The following is a 20,624-nucleotide window of genomic DNA, read 5'->3' as shown; positions in this document are numbered from 1 at the left end:
TGAGAAGCCTTGTTCTTACTCATTACGTGGAATAAAATCTTTATTGCCTGAAAATATTCCATTAGTCTAAATGCTTGATGCATTTGAAATTTAAAATCCATAAATATATTCCTTATTCTACTCTTCATAATTCTTACCTAAAGCCAAAATAAATTAACTTTCATATAACTAAAAGATGGATCAAGAGTTTTAAGGAAATATCTAGTATAGCATGAATATCCATTAATAATATTTCAGAAACATTTTTCTACAACACATAAAGGAGAATTAATCATATCTGGACTTTGTAAAAACTGATTCTAATTACATAGTTTTTTAAATATTGAATGCAAAGATATATGTTAAGAATATATTAATATGCTTTTGCAATGTTGCATCTAGAGATAAAAAACACCCAGAGTAAAATTACTATTGTGACTGAGAGAATAAAAGAAAGAAATTCAAGGGGAGCCTAGGTGGCTCAGTCGGTTAAGCATCTGACTTAGGTTCAGGTCATGATCTCACAGGTCATATCTCACAGAGCCATGTTGGGCTCTGTGCTGACTGCCAGCTCAGAGCCTGGAGCCTGTTTTAGATTCTGTGTCTCCATCTCTCTCTGACCATCCCCTGCTCATGCTGTCTCTCTCTCTCAGTAATAAAAAAATAAAAAAAAATAAAAAAAAAAAGAATGAAAGAAGTTCAGAAGATAACCAAAGTGGCAAGACCGAATAAACCAAAAATGGGAATAAAGAAAAAAGGAACAATAAAGATTGTCCCTGGATGAGGCTTAGGATTGACAGGGAAGGAAATGCAATAGTGAGAGGCACATTTAAAATCTTGAAATGTGTACTTCTACAGGGTTCTCAAGGAGACACAATAAGATAACAAAGTAAAAATGCTCAGTATAGTTAATAGTAATGACTGTTTGCCATATTCCAAGTGCAGCTATAGATATTTTATCTATAGTATCTATATTTATCAATATAACCCTAAACTGTAAATATTTTTACCTGAATTTTGCACATGAAAAAAAAAAGATAAAGAAGTTAAACAAATTGCTCAAGAACACTCAGGAAGGACAAACATACTCCTAACATTCCCTTACTTCTCTGTAATAAATGTTGAATCAAACACATTACTACGCATACATACAAGGAGTGATTTGTCATTGTCAAATGTGTTTAGAAACAATGGAAATTCAGTTTAGAATTTTAATATCAAGAATCTGCTCTTAATGAGAACCCATTAATGGGGAAAGAGAAATAAAAGCTCTCAAGATCTAGAGAATAAGAAACTGTAGCCGCTAATTATAGTGCTTTAGGGCCTTCACTGTTGAAGAAATCTAAAAGTAATGAATGAGATGACATAAGTCCAGACTTCAGCTTGTAAGTGGAGGAGAAATTCTTTGGAGAAAAAAGATATCCTAGAATATATATTAAGTAGATAATCTATTCTAAATATAGAAAGAAACTATAGCCAAAGGCAAATATTAAAATGAACATTAAAGGAAAATTTCTATAGGGAAAACCTCAAAAAATTGGACTGTTAACACACTTATGAATCTTTAAGAAAATATATCCAAGAAAAACACACTTCCAAGAGAATGAACTAAATAAGCTGACACAGGATAAACTATATGATAAATATTCATTGTCAGTTTAATAACTAATACACATGTAAACTTTGGTACTGGGGTTATCTGACCAATGACCATTGTTAGTTTTTTTAAAGTCTTCTCTCCTAGAAGCATGTCTGCAGATAGAAAATTGGGGGACAGCAGAATTGTTGATCCAAAAGCAACTTATGAAGAAAGGATTTTTTTTCAAAGAAGTTTATAAGATGATATGTTCAACTGACACCAGGTCTAGGTAAGTTGTAGATTTATCAGAAGCAGTAGTAGGAAATATGTAATTTAAATATGAATAGTTACTTGTGTGACACAAAGAGGCATTCAAACATCACCTTGTGTTATGTGCTTACTTCTCCACTAACCAATTCTATAGGAATCGCTCTCAGATTTACTTCTCAGGTTAGAAGTCAGCCAGCACTTTGGAGTTCTTCATATAATCTTCTTTATTGTTTCAAGCAGATTGGGCAAGAGACAATAAATAATTAAAGATGAGAAACCAAACCACGCTTACGACTTTCATCTTGCTGGGACTGACAGAGGACACTCGACTGAAAATTTTGCTTTTTATCTTTCTATTTCTTTCCTACATATTGAGTGCATCTGGAAACCTAACCATCATCACCCTCACTCTGATTGATTCCCACCTTAAAACTCCAATGTATCTTTTCCTCCAAAACTTCTCCTTCTTAGAAATTTCATTCACATCTGCTTGTATCCCCAGATTCTTGTATAGCATATCATCTGGTGACAAGTCCATTACCTACAATGCTTGTGCTAGTCAACTCGTGTTTATAGATCTCTTTGGGGCGACAGAGTTTTTTCTCCTGGCCACCATGTCCTATGATCGCTATGTGGCCATCTGCAATCCACTGCATTACATGACCATCATGAACAGCAGAGTCTGCAAGAACTTCATCCTCTTCTGTTGGGTAGCAGCACTGATCATCCTTCTCCCACCACTTAGTCTAGGTTTGGGCCTGGAGTTCTGTGATTCAAACATCATCGATCATTTTTGTTGTGATGCATCTCCTATCTTGAAGATCTCTTGCTCTGACACATGGTTGATAGAGCAGATGTTTATAGTGTGTGCTGTGTTGACATTTTTCATCACTCTCTTGTGTGTAGTTTTTTCCTACATGTATATCATCAGGACCATTCTACAGTTTTCCTCTGCCCAGCAAAGGAAAAAGGCCTTTTCTACTTGTTCTTCCCACATGATTGTTGTTTCCATTACTTATGGTAGCTGCATCTTCATTTATGTCAAACCTTCAGCCAAGGATGAGGTGACTATTAATAAAGGGATTTCACTCCTTACTACTTCTATTTCACCAATGTTGAATCCCTTTATTTACACACTGAGAAACAAGTAAGTGAAGCAAGCTTTTCATGACTCAATTAAGAAAATTGCATTCCTCTCAAAGATGTAAAGGAGAAATGAGTCAATGAATACAACTGAAAGGGAGGGTGAATATGCATAAAACCTGAAGCTTCTAATACTATTTGTCTCTGTATCATTTATTCTCCAGTCACACTGACTCTTTCACTTTCTTTTTAAACTTGCTGACTGTGAGCCCTATTCCATTTTTTACTCTCCAATAAAACCAAACTCTGAGGTTATTTATTCTTACTGTCTGGAAGAAAGTGATGTTTGTCAAACATGCTGGTTGTTATCCTTAGAAACACAGTAGACCACATTTTTCTGCCATACTTCTACACTCTTAGATGTGACTAGGTAGCCTGTGTTATAGTTAATATAATGGCTGTGGAAGTGATGTGCACCATTTCTAGACCTGGCCTATAAAACATACTGTATGTGATTCCCCATCCATCCCTTTTCCCCACCTGTCAGACAGATGCCCATGTTTAAATGACTTTGTAAGCTTCACATTGGTGATGAGTGAGGTTGATTTTCCACCTCTGCTTTAAGTCTTCATCCAAAGCACAGGCAGTCACAGCAAGCTTGATAAAGCTTTTCCTCTGCCCCATCTCCACTCAGTTGTCACCAGATTTGACAGGTAAAGTATCACAGAAGTATCCCCAGTACTTAGTAAGGGGAACCATATGCACAGCGAGGTCTATTTTGGTTAAATGAGTGAAATTATGACTCAACTTAAATTATCATTAGAAGTATGTACTGCTAAATTTAATGGTATGGATATTGTCTTGACTATTGGCCTCCTCGGACACTCTTAAACTCAAATCTACCCCAAAACAACCGTATGAGGAAAATAGTATTAAAAATAATAGGGGCGCCTGGGTGGCTTAGTCGGTTAAGCGTCCGACTTTCGCTTGGGTCATGATCTCGCGGTTCGTGGGTTCGAGCCCCGCATCGGGCTCTGTGCTGACAGCCAGCGCAGCCTGGAGCCTGTTTCAGATTCTGTGTCTCCCTGTCTCTCTGACCCTCCCCTGCTCACGCTGTCTCTCTCTCTCTCTCCTAGAAATAAATAAAAACATTAAAAAAATAATAATAATAATATACACATAGTTGTGAAGTTTTTATACTACCTATCCCTCTTTCATACCTCCTGGTCCTATAAACCTTTCCAGCAAAGTGCCTATATTACTTTCTCTCATACTTACTGTGAGGGGGCAATCATTTAAACAAAATTCTAGCCTTTCAATGTTTGTCAAGCACTTTTTTTGAATGACCAGTGTTTAACTTGCCTTTTCCCATTTTCAAGGAGTCTATTGCATTGAGGGCATTATGGAATACAATATGTCTATGTAATATTTTGTTTTTTTGACCTTTTATGTATGTTGGTAGAAGTAATGTAACTGTATCAGAAGAAATATATTCAAGACACCATAGAAGGTACTGTGCAAGTAGATGTTGGTCCTTCAGTCACTTGCAGAGACCATAAGCTTTACTGAGGGAGTAAATTTTGCCCCCTATACAAAAATTTACCATTCTAAATCACAATCCTCACTACATTTGAAACACTTACAAGCTAGGAGAAGTTAAATAAATCTGAATGAGCATTTTAAGATGTGCATGTGGAGCTAAAGTAGTTTTTGCACACATTACAATTGATATTTCGTCTTTAATTCTTTAGGGACATCCTAATAATTGATCTCTTTTTCATCTTTCTCTTAAAAAACATATTCCTCTGAAAGTCTGCCTTTAATCCCTTTTAAAACGATTTCATATGTCATGCCTTCTTCCTGCTACCACATACTCTGCCCCCTGAGTCCTAGCTCACAGCTTGACCCAACACCACTAAGGCCAGACTGTCACTGCTCTGCACCCCACACCCTGGGGTTAGATTCAGCTATGACTAGACTGTCACTTCTCTGAGGCACTGCTACACCCTCCTTGGATGTGGAATCACTGCACCCACCTATATGGCACCCTCATGGTCATTTGGAGGAGCAAGTCTTTTCCCACCAAAGCCAGTTTGAAAAGGTCCCAAGAGGCAGCTGCTCCCTTCGATTTGTAGATATCAGTGTAAAGCCAGTAGAAACATGAAAAGGCAAAGAAATAGGACACCATCAAGGGAGCATAGTAATTTTCCAGTAACTAAGACCATAATATAGATAATAGTTAATAATACTGTATTATATGCTTAAATTGGGCTGAGAGTAGATCTTAAGCATTCTCACCACACACACAAAAAATTAACTATATAAGGGGATGGATGTGTTAATTAACTTTACCGTGGTGACCATCCACAACATATATGTACATTAAATCATCAAATTATGCACTTTAAATATGTACAACTTTACTGCCAATTATTCCTAATAAATCAGGAAAAAATCAGACACATGTATACAAAATATATTTAATCAATTAATTAATTATAACAATAGTAATAGAAAAGACCATGAGATATTAAAAGCAAAAAAACCCCATAAAAATCTGGGAAGTATGTCTGAAAACTATCAACATAATTATCACTTTGCCTTTCCTTTCGTTAAAAGATTTTCTTTCTTATTATCTGAATATACTTACACCAAGTATTAATTACACATTTTGCAAGATTAATAAATCAGAAAAACTATCCTTATCATCTTACAAATACTTAACATGATGTTGAAATAAAAGAAAAGAAAGTTGCCTTTTGCCTTCCAATCTGGTACTTATTAGTGTAGACCTGGTCTACCTCTGATGTTAACATCATTTGTATGTGTGTCTTTCAGGACATTTTCCCCAGTTCTGTTTTTACCCCCTCTATATTCTCAGTCTTCTGTAAGAGATTTATTAATAATGTTTAAGGCAGAATTATCAAGGATATGTTTGTTTCTTTCATTTAACTGAAAACTGGGTCAATTTTGTCAATTTAGAAAAAGTTCCCTCTGCTAGGAATATCAATTTTTCCAAAACCGAGATCACTATCTACCCATTTAAACTATTATAAGCTTTGTAGTTAACAGGATAAGGAAATATTTCCTCCTCATCATGAGTAGGCAGACTTTCTGCTGAAAAAGTGTTCCTATTCTGTGGATGGGGAAACACTTAACAAGCTCTGTGTGTGAGTCTGTATTCACAGAATGATCAGAGCCCACCCACCTTTCTCCACTATCAGTCATTCCTGGATGACTTTTTTACCCTTTGCAACTTTGGGGTTCAGTAAACATCTGAGGTCACAACTAGAAGAAAAGTATTTTTTATATCATTTTATTTTCCTTTCTTAAACTCTAAATGATGCTTTTCTCTGAGGAAACTGTCTATTAAAAAAATAGATATGATATACTATTTTAATATTTTATGAAAGGTTTCAACAACCATTTATGAAGTGTGCCTTTCAACCTGAGTGACAAATATATGGCAGTCACTGACAACCTATTTTTATGTACCAATACAATGACATTGTCTACAGTTCATAGATTTGGGGCAACCCTCCTATGAATCTTCTACCACAATTTCACCCTCATTTTAAACAAAAACTATGCCTAAATTTTGTCTCCATTGAAGACTTCTTTGCTGATGTTTTATCAGCAGGTGACCTTGCCCTCTAATTCACATTTTCATGTAAACTCAATTTTTAATCTCTGTACTTTAATATCGGTGTCAAAATCGTGAAAATGTTCTTCACATTGTGAAATATGAACATCTGGGAGAAAATGGTGGTATTTTTTTTTTTTTTTTTTTTTAAGAAAGGGTACCATCCTCAGTACCTGCAGGCTGAACGAGGTGACTTGGAAGGAGTTATTTGGAATTGTGGTGACAGGAACTGAGGGAATATTTCTAGGGTACAGAGACAATTCCTTTCTATACCACCATTGGAAATGCCGTGTTGTCCCCATGTCCCTTAACCTGGCTTTGAAGTGCCAAGGTTAACTTTTAGACAAACTGTGACCTGTTCTTTCTCTCATTTTGCTTTTCTATAATTCTTTACACTAAGTTAGAGGACTAGGTACAAAGTGGGAACTGATATCTGCCTTTCCTAATTATGAAGAAAGAAACTGTTTAAAGGAACCAGGTAAAATTCCATGTAACCATATAATTGGTACCTCTAAAGCAAACTACCTCTTAATTCAACAATGTTGGAAAATGACAAAGTATGCAGTGATCAAAGATAGGAAATATTTGAGTTAGCTGCTATGTAAGGAATCATAACAGAGAAAGCCCCAAATATATAATACTTATTGACCCAAAGTATTTTGAATAATTGAATAACTATGTTGTACACCTAAAACTGATGTAATATTGTATGTCAACTATACTTACATAAAATAGTTTTAATAAAAAATTTAATAATAAATAAAAATACATTATCACTTTTAAGAAAAGCTAACAATCATCTAAGCTTTGAGCAAGTCATAATCTTTTTGCTAATGGAGGTTCTCACCTTGATATTCATAACTGCTAACTAATAGGGGTGGTGGTTGCTTATGGTTGGGGTGACTATCTTCTCAAACACACACGGAAAGTCTCTAGGACAGGTCATATACTAGGCCATAACACAAGAATCACTGTATTAAAAAAGGATTTAAATGACACAAATTACATTCTCCAACTACAACGCAATAAAATCATAAATCAACAAAGAAAATTTGAAAAAATTACAATTAGTAAACATATTCCTAAATAGCCAATAAAGATTAAATCACATGAGAAATGAGAAAATACTTTTTGAAATGAATGAAAGCAAAAATACAACATATCAAAATGTACAGAACACAGTTCAAGCAGGCTTGAAGAGAAATTTATAGCAACAAATACCTATATTAATAAATAAGAAAGACTCATAAACAACCTAAACTTCCACTTTAAGAAACAAAACCAAAGCTAGCAAATGGAAGGAAATAATAATCACTAGGGCAGAAATTAATATAGCCATTCCTGCTAAATTTTGATTGGTGTTAGCATGATATAGCTTTCTTTGTCCCCTTACTTTTAATATGAATCTATACAAACAGTTGGTTCCTTGTAAACAACATACAGAAATACATGAAGGGGAAGACAGAATGGAACAGAAGAAGACTTAGAAGTTTCTCACAAGGGTTCTGTTTTTTCATCCACTTTTACAATCTCTGTCTTTGATTGATTTATTAGACCATTAACATTTAAAGTGATTATTCAGATCATGTTAACCTCCCAATGTCTATAAGTCAAATAAAAGTGACTCCTAAATGTCAGGTATTTGGCAAATGTCCTTCCTTTAGTCCTACTGTAATTGGCAGTAATGAGTGTTCTATGGCCCATTTCTCCCTCCCAGGAGTTCTTGGCCCTTCTTTGCTTCCATTTTTTCCCACAATAATACAAAATTATATAAAAGTTAAGGTAAAAACAGGGATCCAGAACAAATAAGAAAGGATTGTCCTCTAAGCACAGCAAGTAAAATACACTGCATAAATATCTTCAATACCCTCCCCCGCCGCCCGCACATCCTGCAGGAATCCTGGCTACCATATCTTTCCTATGTGTTCTTGCACTACCTCCTTCATGCTCTGCCCCTAATGTATCTTTATGCAAATTTTAACTTATTCTAAAATACTGTCGAATAACTAAAAAAGCCTCCCCATGCAAAGACTGTGTCCCAAGGAAGAAAAAGAAGGAGAGAACACTTCCATTCTACCTTCAGCTTCCAGTAGCCCATGGAATTCTTTGACTTACAGCAACATACTTTTTAATTTCTGCCTCCATCTTCACATGGCTTTCTTCTCTATGTATCTTTGTATATTCTTCTTTTCTTATTATTGGAATTATTGGAACTAGAGTCTTCTCAAAATTACTAGCTTAATAGCATCTGCAAAGAGCCTACTTCAAAGAAGGTCACAATTGCAGGTTCTGCAAGCTAGAACTTGGACACATCTTTTTCAGGGGCACTTTTAGCCCACTATAATGGTCAACTGATTTATCACAAGGTGCCATGACAATTCATTTAAAAAAATGTATTTTCAACCAATGATACTAGACAATTGGATATCCATATGCCCCAAAAAATGAATTCAGACATCTTTCTCATGTATATATAAAATTTACTCAAAATGAACCATAGAATTAAATGTAAAAATTCTAAAATTCTAGGGGCACCTGGGTGACTCAGTCGAGTGTCTGCCTCCTGATTTTGGCTCAGTTCATGACCCCAGGGTTGTGGGATCAACCCCATATTGGGCTGCACACTCAGCATGGAGCCTGCTTGGGAGTCTCTCTCTCTCTCTCTCTCTCTCTCTCTCTCTCCCTGTAACTTTCTCCCATTCTTGTGGTGTCTCTCTCTCAAGTAAACAAACAAACAAACAAACAAATGAATAAAGCTAAAATTGTAAACTCTTAGAAGAAAACATAGAAGTTAATCCTTCTGACCTTGTCTTAAAATGGTTTCTTAGATATGACACCAAAAGCACAACTGATATAAGCATGAATCAATTTGACAACACCTAAATTTAATTTTTTGTTGTTCAAAGGACATCATTCAGTAACTGGAAAACTCATTCAATGGAAAAATATATTAAAAATCATATATTTGATAGGAGAATATATCCAGAATATATAAAGAACTGTTACAACTCCATAACAGGAAAAAACCCAATCTAAGAATGGGCAAAGGATCTACACAGATATCCTAGCAAAGAAGATATGCAAATGTCAAAAAGCATATTAAAAAATGCATAACCTCTTATGTAATTAAGGAATTGTAAATCAAAACAACAGTGAGATGTTACTACACACCTACTAGAATGGCTAAAATTAAAGACTCATTGGGGCACCTGGGTGGCTCAATCAGTTAAGCGTCTGACTTCAGTTCAGGTCATGATCTCACAGTTTATGGATTCAAGACACGCATCATGCTCTGTGCTGACAGCTCAGAGCCTGGAGCCTGCCTCTGATGCTGTGTCTCCTTCTCTCTCTGCCCCCTCTACACTCATACTGGTCTCTCTCTCTCAAAAATAATAATAAACATTAAAAAAAAATTTTTAAAGACCCATCATACTAAGGGTTGGCATTAATGTGAAGCAACTGGAACTCTCAAATAGATAAAGGGAATGTAAAATGCTAAAGGAATGTTAGAAAAGTTTGACAGATTCCTTAAAAGTTAAATGCATGCTTATCTTATAAACTAACCAACCATCCCACGTAATTCCAAGGAATTTCCCCAAGAGATACGAAAGTATATGTCCATACTACTAATCTACTATTACACAATTATTCCTAGTAGCTTTATTGGTAACAAACACAAACTGAACGACCTGATAGATCCAACAACATTGAATTACTGCTCAGAAATAAAAAGAGATGAACAATTAACACACATAAAACCAGGGATTATCCTTAAATTCACTCTCAGTATATTCATTCTCTCAGAGAGAGACAATCTCGCATTATTACATTTATTTAAACTTCTCCAAGAAATCTGACTAATCTGCAGTGACAGACAACTTATCAGTGGTTGCCTGAGACCTGGAGGAACAGAAGGAGACAGCACAAGGGATTTCATAGACAAGCAAGAACACTTTTAGGGGTGATGGGCATGTTCATTGTTTTGGTGGGGTTCATGTTTTCACAAAACTTACCACAGTGTACACTGCAAATATGTGCAATCTAGTATTTGCTTAGTTTTCTTCAGCAAAGCTACTAAGGAAGATGAGAAATTGAACTAAGGAAGCTTGTCTCCAAGGACGCTGGAGCCAGAGCACTCCTTGCTACTTATTTGTTTTTGCCAAATAAAATTACTCCAAATTTTCATCAGGGACTTTTCACAGTAAATCACCAAGGACGTTTTGTTTATTCATTTATTTGCAGGTAGGGCAAACCAAAAAAAAAAAAAAAAAAAAAAAGGTCAAGAAGGTATCTGTCCCTGTCCAGAGATATTGAAATACCAACTCTTTCACAAGAGGTGAGAGTTTTTTGCATTGCACTATCATTAGAATCATTTCCCCCTTTTAAATGTTAAATTTTTAAACTTTTAAATGTTAAAATTACAAGACATTATTTCTTAGGTCTTTCATGGGAAAATCATTCCAATTTGTTGGACAGAGCAACCTCAGAGATTTTCCTACATGTTCGGAGAACCCTTGAGAGTGAATGTGGATGCATTAGCAAAACTGAAAAGAAGTTCACAAGAAAATCTTCATCAAACCTACCATTTCATCTAGCCTTTAAGAATTACTATATTCAAACAACTTAAAGTAATTATTATTGTCTGACAGAAAAGTAAGTATGATAAATTTTGCAACATTAGTAATATTTCCCTTTGTGAAAATGTGGCCATATATTGCTCTGAGAAGAAATATTTCACCAGCCTGTATTAAGATCAGAAATGTGAGTTATAACATATTTTATAAAGACTCCAAAAATATATATGAGATATTTCAATAGTAAATTGGTGGATATATATAAATTCCTGATATAAGAACTATCCAGAAGTAACATCAGCTATACCATCATCTTCACATTGTAAAATAAAAACACCCAGTGTGTGAGGCTTGTCTGCTCTTTGTGTGTGTGTGTGTGTGTGTGTATTTCTCCCTTCATCATTCTAAATCTGACTGCAGAAATATCACTGCATAGAAATCTCTGCCTCTTTTCAAATATTTATTAAAGATAAACTGAAATCAATTGGTTATATATATCACTCTCAGTTTACTGAATTCCACCTTATAATATTATGTAATATCGTACAAGAAAAAAAAATGTTTTGAGCATTACTTCCCATAGCATGTTGAACTGAGTAAGAGTATATAGTGATCTATATGTAGCCTGAGAGATAAGGAGAAAGGATGAGAGACAAGTAGGTAGACTGCAGCCATCATTCTCCACTACTTCTGAGTGTAATCTTATACATTTGCTGACTCTGTCCCCAGATTCTCTGGAAGGGTTCTAGTCTTCAGGCAAACCCATGAGCCTAAGTCAGCATTTCTTTCTTGGATTGGTGACCAGCATCCTGTGGATGTAACAGTATGGAATGGCAAACCTCCAGATGGGGCTTTTCTCCTTTCTCAGTATAAATAAAATATCCAGAAATAACAGTAGCTATACAATCAAACATACTGTAAAATAAAAGCAAAAGTATAACTTTAATGACGTGATTCTATTAAAAAGTGAAGAAAAATTGTTTACAAAGAAATAAATTGTGCTCCCAAATGGAATTGCTTTCATTTACTGATGTGAGATTATAAGCATTAAAAATTGAAAACATTTAAGCCTCCACTTTTCTCATGATTTCTCGATGCTTGAGAAAATTACTGTGTAGCAGCTTTTGACCAAAACTCAGCAACAAGAAAATCATGGTCTCTAGATTTAACATTGCATTAATGGATAACAATGATGATGGAAATATATTATCAATAAAAATACATTTGCTTTTTTTGAAAAGCCAAGGGAGGAAGAGAAGGCAGTTATTACTTTTGTCACAATTCTAAAGATCACCTCAAAATGTGACTTAATACAAATAGTCTTCCTTAAAAATAAAAGAAAAAAGATTTCTAGTTAGAGTCAGAGATATAGAAAACTTAATAAGCATATTAATCGCTAGAGCAATATCAATTAAAGTCCAAGTATGAAAGAAATAGTTTTGTCGGTATGTACTAGTAAATTTGGGATAAGTAAATGTATTCAGAAAACATTCTTCGGACATTGACAAGATATGCGGAACTGTGCTAGATGTCACTGCCATCACAGTAAGAAAGACAATCCCAACAAATATATTCTCCCACAGGACATTAACCTAGTGGCAAGCTTTGCTTGTAATATGAGCTCAAGAGTGGGTGTGTAGGCTAAGATAGCCATAAGAATTGTTTGCCAGGGTTAGTATTACTTCAACCGGAAATCAATGATAATTAGGTGTATCCAGTTAAGTTGGGGAACGTGGGACAAAGTCTACAAAAGAAGTGCTTACTTAATACCTGGCACTGAATGCTCGTTGACAAATGGAACTTGTTAGCACACAGGAAAAGAGGGGATGGTGCACCCATGTGAAAAATCATGACTTCTGTTTTAGTCACATTGAAATGGAAATGCATGTGACTTATACAGAGATTTTTGGTAAGGGCTTCAATAAAAAAGTAGATATATCTGATAGTAAATTCAATAGGTTAGTCAGAAAAAAAATCCATTATCAAAAACAGAAATGTAGTATTCATTAAGTGACAGATGTGACATAAAATTGTTGGAATTGTGGAGAAAACAATGACAGAGTATATATATATACAGAGTATATATATATATATATATATATGGTCAGAGGTGAAGAGGAATGAATAGGTCCAAGGAATCAAAACAGGTAAAAAGATAACATAAAAAATCATGTGTATACTTTTTAAACATTTTTTAATGTTTTATTTATTTCTGAGAGAGAGACAGCATGAGCAGGAGAGGGTCAGAGAGAGAGGGAGACAGAGAATCTGAAGCAGGCTCCAGGCTCTGAGCTAGCTGTCAGCACAGAGCTCGATGTAGGGCTTGGAACCACAAACCATGAGATCATGACCTGAGCAAAGTTAGACGCTTAACCGATGGAGCCACCCAGGCGCCCCTCATGTGTATAATTTTTAAGTTAATTTGTTAAAGCATCTCAATAACATAAATACAAGAAAATTCTGTTTAAAATCCTATGCTCTGCATAATAGCTTGCATATTGAGAAATATAGAAAGAAAACAAAAATGATAGAGATATGTATAAGGAAGATTTAGCATTGCTCATTGGAGAAAATACATTTATGCAAAAACAAAAACAAAGAAAAAAATCTTTTTAAAAAACCAAGTAGAGACTACAAGTTATGGTCAAGACCCTAGAATGAATTTCAATTATATATCATGTATTATCATTTGAATAAGGACCAAACTGTTAAATAAAGGCATAATTTTAATGATGTAGGTTTTTTAAATTTAGTTCCAAACAGGAAGGAATTTGGGGGAGCCAAATTATGTTTTTGCCATCCACTAAATCACACATCAGCATATATCTAATCACATCCATATTGTGATTTAAAGTATACGCACACTGGCACAACTGCTCTGCAAAACAGTATGGAGTTTCCTCATAGAGTTAAAAATAGAACAACAGTACCAATAGAAAAACCACTCCAGCAATTGCACTACTATGTATTTACCTAAGGAATACAAAACGACTGATTCGAAGGGGCAAATGCATCCTGATATTCGCAGCAGCAATTCAATAATAGCCAAATCATGGAAAGAGTCCAAATATCCATCGACTGATGAATGGATAAAGAAGATGCAATGTATTACACACACACACTAGAATACTCCTCAGCCATCAAAAAGAATGAAATCTTTACATTTGCAGTGACGTGGATGGAGCTAGGGTGTATTATCCTAGTGAAATAAATCAGAGAAAGTCAAATACCATATGATTTCCTCATACGTGGAATTTAAGAAACCAAACAGATGAACATGGGGTAAAGAGAAAAAGAGAGAGAGAGACAAACCATAAAATAGACTCTTAACTACAGAGAGCAAACTGAGGGTTGCTGGAGGGGAGGTTTATGGGGGGATGGGCTAGATGAGTGATGGGTATTAAGGAGGGCACTTCTGGTGGTAAGCGCTAGGTGATGTAAGTGACGAATAAGCATATGTAGGTGATGAATCACTAAATTCTACTCTGGAAACTAATATTACACTCTATGTTAACTAACGAGAATTTAAAAAAACATAAAACAAAAAACTAAATCATTAAAATATAATATGAAAATGTAATGAAGGTACATAGCTGATTAAACTAGATTTTGTTATTAGGATCTATTCAATAATCTCTCTGAATTACCAGGCATGCAGGTTGGATAGAAGACATCAGTGATGAAAAACTCTACAGTAACAACATTCATTCTTCTGGGACTGACAGATGACCCTGAACTGCAAGTTCTGATTTTTATCTTTCTATTTTGTACCTACATGCTGAGTGCAACTGGAAATCTGACCATCATCACACTCACTTTTGTGGATCCCCGCCTTCAAACACCCATGTACTTTTTCTTACAAAATTTCTCCTTCTTGGAGGTCTCATTCACCACTGCCTGTATTCCCAGGTACTTGTATAACATAGCAACAGGTGACAAGGTCATTACCTATAATGCTTGTGTCATCCAAGTGTTTTTTACTGACCTCTTTGCAGTAACAGAATTTTTTCTGCTGGCCATCATGTCCTATGACCGCTATGTGGCCATCTGTAAACCCTTGCATTATGTAACCATCATGAGCAGCAGAGTCTGCAGGAGTCTTATGTTCTCCTGCTGGTTGGCTGGACTCTTGGTCATAACCTCCCCACTTAGTTTGGGGCTGAATCTGAAATTCTGTGACTCAAATGTTATTGACCATTTTCTCTGTGATGCTTCTCCCCTCCTGAAGATATCATGTTCAGACACATGGCTCATGGAACAAACTGTCTTAATCTGTGCTGTGCTGACCCTTATTTTGACCCTTATATGTGTAGTTCTATCTTATACTTCTATTATCAAAACAATTTTAGGATTTCCATCTGTCCAGCAAAGAAAAAAAGCCTTTTCCACCTGTTCTTCTCACATGATTGTAGTTTCTATCACCTATGGCACATGTATGTTCATTTATATGAATCCTACAGCAAAAGAAGAAGTGACTATTAATAAAGCCGTTTCACTACTCATTTCTTCCGTTTCACCTATGTTAAATCCATTTATTTATACACTGAGAAATAAGCAAGTAAAAAAAGCCTTCAGTGACTCGATCAAAAGAATTGCAGCATTCTTAAAGAAGTAAAATAAAATAGCAGTCAATAAATGAAATTAAATAAAAGGTGTGGCTGCTAATCATTTCTGTGAATGCTTATAATTTTATTTATCTTTTAATATTTCACTAATGTTAAATGTCTCAGATCCTTTTTCAATTTACTTACATTGCATCTTAATGAGCTTATTTCTTTCCTTGATTGTTACTCAACTTCTTGTGGGAGACATCTCAGTAAAGAAAATGAAAGTGTACTTTTCATAAATTTTTATACAAATATATACATTAATATAATAAATCTTATGCTATAAAAATCTATTCTTTAGTCTTCCATAAAACTAATAGCATAATGCTGCTAACTACTGTACTCCAGTGTGCATAAAACACTACAAAACCTCAAGTAAGATTGAAATTTAATGTTGAAATAGTGAATAAAATAAGTGAGGGCATGATAATAGTGCAAGGATCAACTGAGACACAAGACAATAGCATTTCTATACTATAGGAAAATATATATAAAAATTTAAACTTGGATAAAATCTCACAAATATTCCTTTGAATTTATAATTAAGAGTAAAGATTAAAATATAGGCAGTCACAAGGAATCAGAGATACAGATAATTCAAAATGAAGATAAATAACCCCACCTATGATTTGTGGATTCCCAGGAAAGCAAAGAAAGGAGGATAATGAGTGGCAAAGTGAGAGTTATGGGTTACAGGGCGTTGGATTAAATGTCCATGTGGAAAAGAGAGATGAAGTGTCTGGATCCATGTGGTGAAAATTCATGAGACTGACAAAACAGCATAAAGGCAAGATTTTAAAAGTGCGAGTTAGAAGAAAAATGCCCACTTTGACTAAAAGACTACAATTTTCTCTAAGAAACCTTTCTCTCTCTCTTGAGTTATGAGCTATGGAGGAGGAGTTGGGAACCATTATCATGTCTTCTGTCTAACTAACAGCATTTATGGTCCAAATTCTATAAAAATACTCTACTAATAAATTATTAAGAACACATATAAAGAATTAAACAGTGAATCCAAATATAACTCTTTGGAACTAAAGAAATACATATTCATTGAAATAGACACACTTCGTGACAATTCATAAAAAGCTATACTCAGAAGAAATCAAAGAATTATTCATCCATAAATATATTCATTACTTTCAGAAATAAATGGAACAAAAAATAAAGTAACTCCTACTCATTATAGCATTTTAAAACTATAAAATTAATTAAAAGTATGTAGAACATGATTTCACTAATTTAAGAAAAATAAATTTCAAAAGATAAGGAAAACTAAAAATTGATTTTTTAAAAAATTCAAGCAAATTGATAATTTGCCAGAAGCATGAATTAATACAAAATAAAGAGAAAAATATGGAAGGTTAAAAATCAGCAGTAAGATATAAACACTAAAGCAATACTTAGAATAACTTCATGGATATACTAACACAATTCCACAACAACAACAAAATGTGAAGATTTAGAGCTACAAACAAGATTTTAGCAAAACAAGCGTGAAACTTAATTCAAGGATGTGGAATACTTAAATGTATTAATCTCTACATAATATTTGATAAGGCAAATACGATTTATCATTAAAGAGACAAAAGAACCAGATACAACCAACCATGGTAAAGCAATAGATAATCTCATTAAGATTTCAATTACCTAAATAAAAAATAACAATAAAAACTCTCCCTAATGAAATTTATGAAGACATCCTAATAACTGACAAACATCTGATTAAAACATTAAGGCAAACTGTTTAATTTTTGTTTCAATTATTGTTTAATAATTAACTGATGAATATAGCTAGACTATTTCAGTCAGAATCCAACCAAATAGATAAAAATGATACTATGATCAACCAAGATTTATTCCAATTATACAAAGGTATAGATGATAAATATAGATAAAAATAGATTATGATGATAATCGATAAGTAGAGAGATGGTAGATAGATGATAGATGATAAAAAGATGATAGATGATAAATGTATACAAATATAAAAATATATATATGAAAAATAGCCTGATTTACTGTACCAAGAGATTAAAGAAAGGACATTTTATATAAGAAAGGACATTTTATGAGTTTTGATTAATAAATAAACTATCACTAGATAAAAATCAGTAATTGCTTCTAAAAAGTTTAAAGTGAAATAAGAATATGGTGAACTCCTAAAGCAGATAAAAATATCTAAAGAAATACAATTAATACAATTATATTAAACTATAAAATACCTGGAGTCAATTAAAATCAAGAATGAAGAAATCAAATCAATGAAGATATCAAAAGAGATATTTAAAGGATTTTGAAATGAGTGAGAAGGCACATGTCAAACTAGGTTGGATGCAACTAAAATCATATTTGGTTGAAACTTTATAGCACTAAAATGCTATAAAAATAGCAGAAAACCTCTAATAAATGTTTTTAATTTTCCCCTATAATTGGAGGCCGGTGGGGGGGGGGGCGGGGAGGGAAAGTCAATCAAAGCCAAAGCAAATAGAAAAAAAATAATAAAAATCATTGTAGAACCAAGTGACACAGAAGAACAGCAGATAGAGTTGGTTCTTACAGAAAATCAAAGAATAAAGAAGAAATCACATACTACAAATATAAGGTATGAGGGAGGTGATGTAACTACAGATTTTACAGACATTAAAAGGACAACAAAGGAATATTATTAAAAGTGCATAACCATAAGTTGACAACTCAGACGAAATGGACAAATTCCTTAGAGCGTGTTGCACTGGGGCACAATGGTGGCACTGACCTAGTGTTTGATTATTAGAGATGATTTGCAGAAACCACTGTGACAATATTCATAGCTAAAGTTTATTCCAAGAAAAGAATACACTATATGAAGAGCATTAAAATAAGGATATGCCTCAGTGACAAAGGCTGCCTCACATTAAGGGATCAGAAGAGGCAAAGTGCACACCTCTTACTGTTCTCCTTCTGCAGGGAATATTGCTGCACATACTTTCTCTCTCAGGCCAGAAATCATTGACGTGTGCAGAGAAACACCTCAATCCCAGACACCCAAATACAGTCCAAGCTGGGAATTTTTTTATTTTACTAACTATGTAGGATTATTCCTGCTAATAAATAGTTCAAAACGAGAACCCTGTAGTGGTCTCACCTACACCAAGTGCCAATGATCAATGTCACTATGGCCAATAAACAATGGTAATAAGTTGGTACACTTGTCCTAAAACTCCTCAGACCCATGGTCAAAAAGAAACATTATTGATCAACATATTTTGTGCATTAACCAGGCGGCAGTGCTATGCTGGAAATTTAGCAAAAATAGCTCAGACCAACTCCAGGTTTGCTGTAATTAACTTACAAACAACAGATAAAAATAAAATTCACTCCAAAAAAAAAAGACTAAGAGGCATCTATGTATTGTAGAAATTTAAAAGGTGGTTTAAAACATTCTATAAATAAAATCCAAGCCAAATGAGTTCACTGGTGAACTGTATCAAATATTTAAGGAAGAAATAAATCAAATTCTACACAAATTATTCCAGAAAATTAATAAGTAGAGGACATTTTCAAACTTATTTTATGAAGTCAACAATAGCCTGATAACAAAACCAGACAAATATATCACAAGTAAAGAAACTGACTAATCAATATTTTCCTTTCACATAGATGGTAAAATAAAATGTTTGCAGTTAGAATCTATCTATAGATATATAGATAAGATAGATTTATATAAACTCCAAAGGATTTTATTCTAGGGATGTAAGATTGACTCAGCCTTTGAAAATCAATCAATATAACCAACGATGTAACGATACTAAAAAATAAAATGCATACATATATATGACCACCTCAACCAATGCAGAATACATTTGAAATAGTTCAATATCCATTCCTAATTTTAAAAATTCTTTGCAAACTAGAAAAGAAAGTTTATCAACTTGATAAAAGACATCTACAAACACTACAATATCACATTTAATAATGAAATACTGAATGCTTCCCTCCTAAGATCAAGAACAAGACAGGAATGCCCACCATTATTATTTCTACTCAATACTATACAAAGGTTATAATCAGTGCAGTAATTCCAAAAATGAAAAGAAAATCTAGGTTTGAAAGGAAGAAAATAATTGCCTTTATTTCCCTGCAACTTGATCTTCTATGTAGAAAAGTCTATGGATTCTAAGTTGTTAGAACTGATAAGTGAACTTATAAATGTTGCCAGAAAAAAATCCATACACAGAATTCAAATATATTTTTATATACTAGCCACAATCAGAAATTGAACACTAAAAAGTGGCACCAAAACTAGGAAATATTGGGGCACCTGGGTGGCTCAGTGTGTTGAGTGTGGGATTTCGGCTCAGGTCATGATGTCATGGTCCATGAGTCCGAGCCCCGCATCAGGCTCTGTGTTGACAGCTCAGAGCTTGGAGCCTGATTCTGATTCTGTGTCTCCCTCCCTTTCTGCTCCTCTCCTCCTCTCACTCTGTCTCTCTCTCAAAAATAAACAAACATTAAAAATTTTTTTAAGAAAATATTTAGGCCAAATCATGTGCAAGATCTGTATACTGAAAACAAAGAATTTGTTGAGAGGTTTAAAAAGAACCATATAAATGGAGACATGTGCTACGTTCATGAATCAAAAACTGAATATTATTAAGAGTTAACCTATTTCTAAATTAATTTATAGATTTAATTCAACCTTAAAATATAAGCAAAATTTCCTGTAGAAATTGACAAGCAGTTATAAAATTCATATGAAAATTCAAAAGGCCTTGAATAATCAATTCAACTCTGAAAAAGGACAAACTTATAGACCAATCTTAATTTAACACTTATTAGAAATCTATAGTAATCAAGACAGGGAGATATTGGTGGAAAGGTAGAGAAAAAGTCTAGTGGAAAATAAT

General features: G+C 34.1%; 2 protein-coding genes across 2 annotated transcripts; both read left to right on the top strand.

Moving 5' to 3' along the window:
- Positions 1-2,097: 2,097 nt before the first annotated feature.
- Positions 2,098-2,979, top strand: LOC120227010 (olfactory receptor 6C2-like). Its single transcript, XM_039225162.1, has one exon. The coding sequence runs from the start codon at positions 2,098-2,100 to the stop codon at positions 2,977-2,979; it is 882 nt and encodes a 293-aa protein (XP_039081093.1).
- An 11,805-nt stretch (positions 2,980-14,784) lies between these two features.
- On the top strand, positions 14,785-15,743 carry LOC120227008 (olfactory receptor 6C2-like). The gene has a single exon (XM_039225160.1). It carries the CDS (start codon positions 14,808-14,810, stop codon positions 15,741-15,743), a length of 936 nt encoding a protein of 311 aa, XP_039081091.1. The 5' UTR covers positions 14,785-14,807.
- The last annotated feature ends 4,881 nt before the right edge of the window (positions 15,744-20,624 follow it).

The sequence above is a fragment of the Hyaena hyaena genome, unplaced genomic scaffold (genome assembly GCF_003009895.1).
Source record: "Hyaena hyaena isolate Hyena2069 unplaced genomic scaffold, ASM300989v1 scaffold_1968, whole genome shotgun sequence".
Lineage (NCBI taxonomy): Eukaryota > Metazoa > Chordata > Mammalia > Carnivora > Hyaenidae > Hyaena > Hyaena hyaena.
This window is presented reverse-complemented; position numbering and strand designations above follow the sequence as displayed.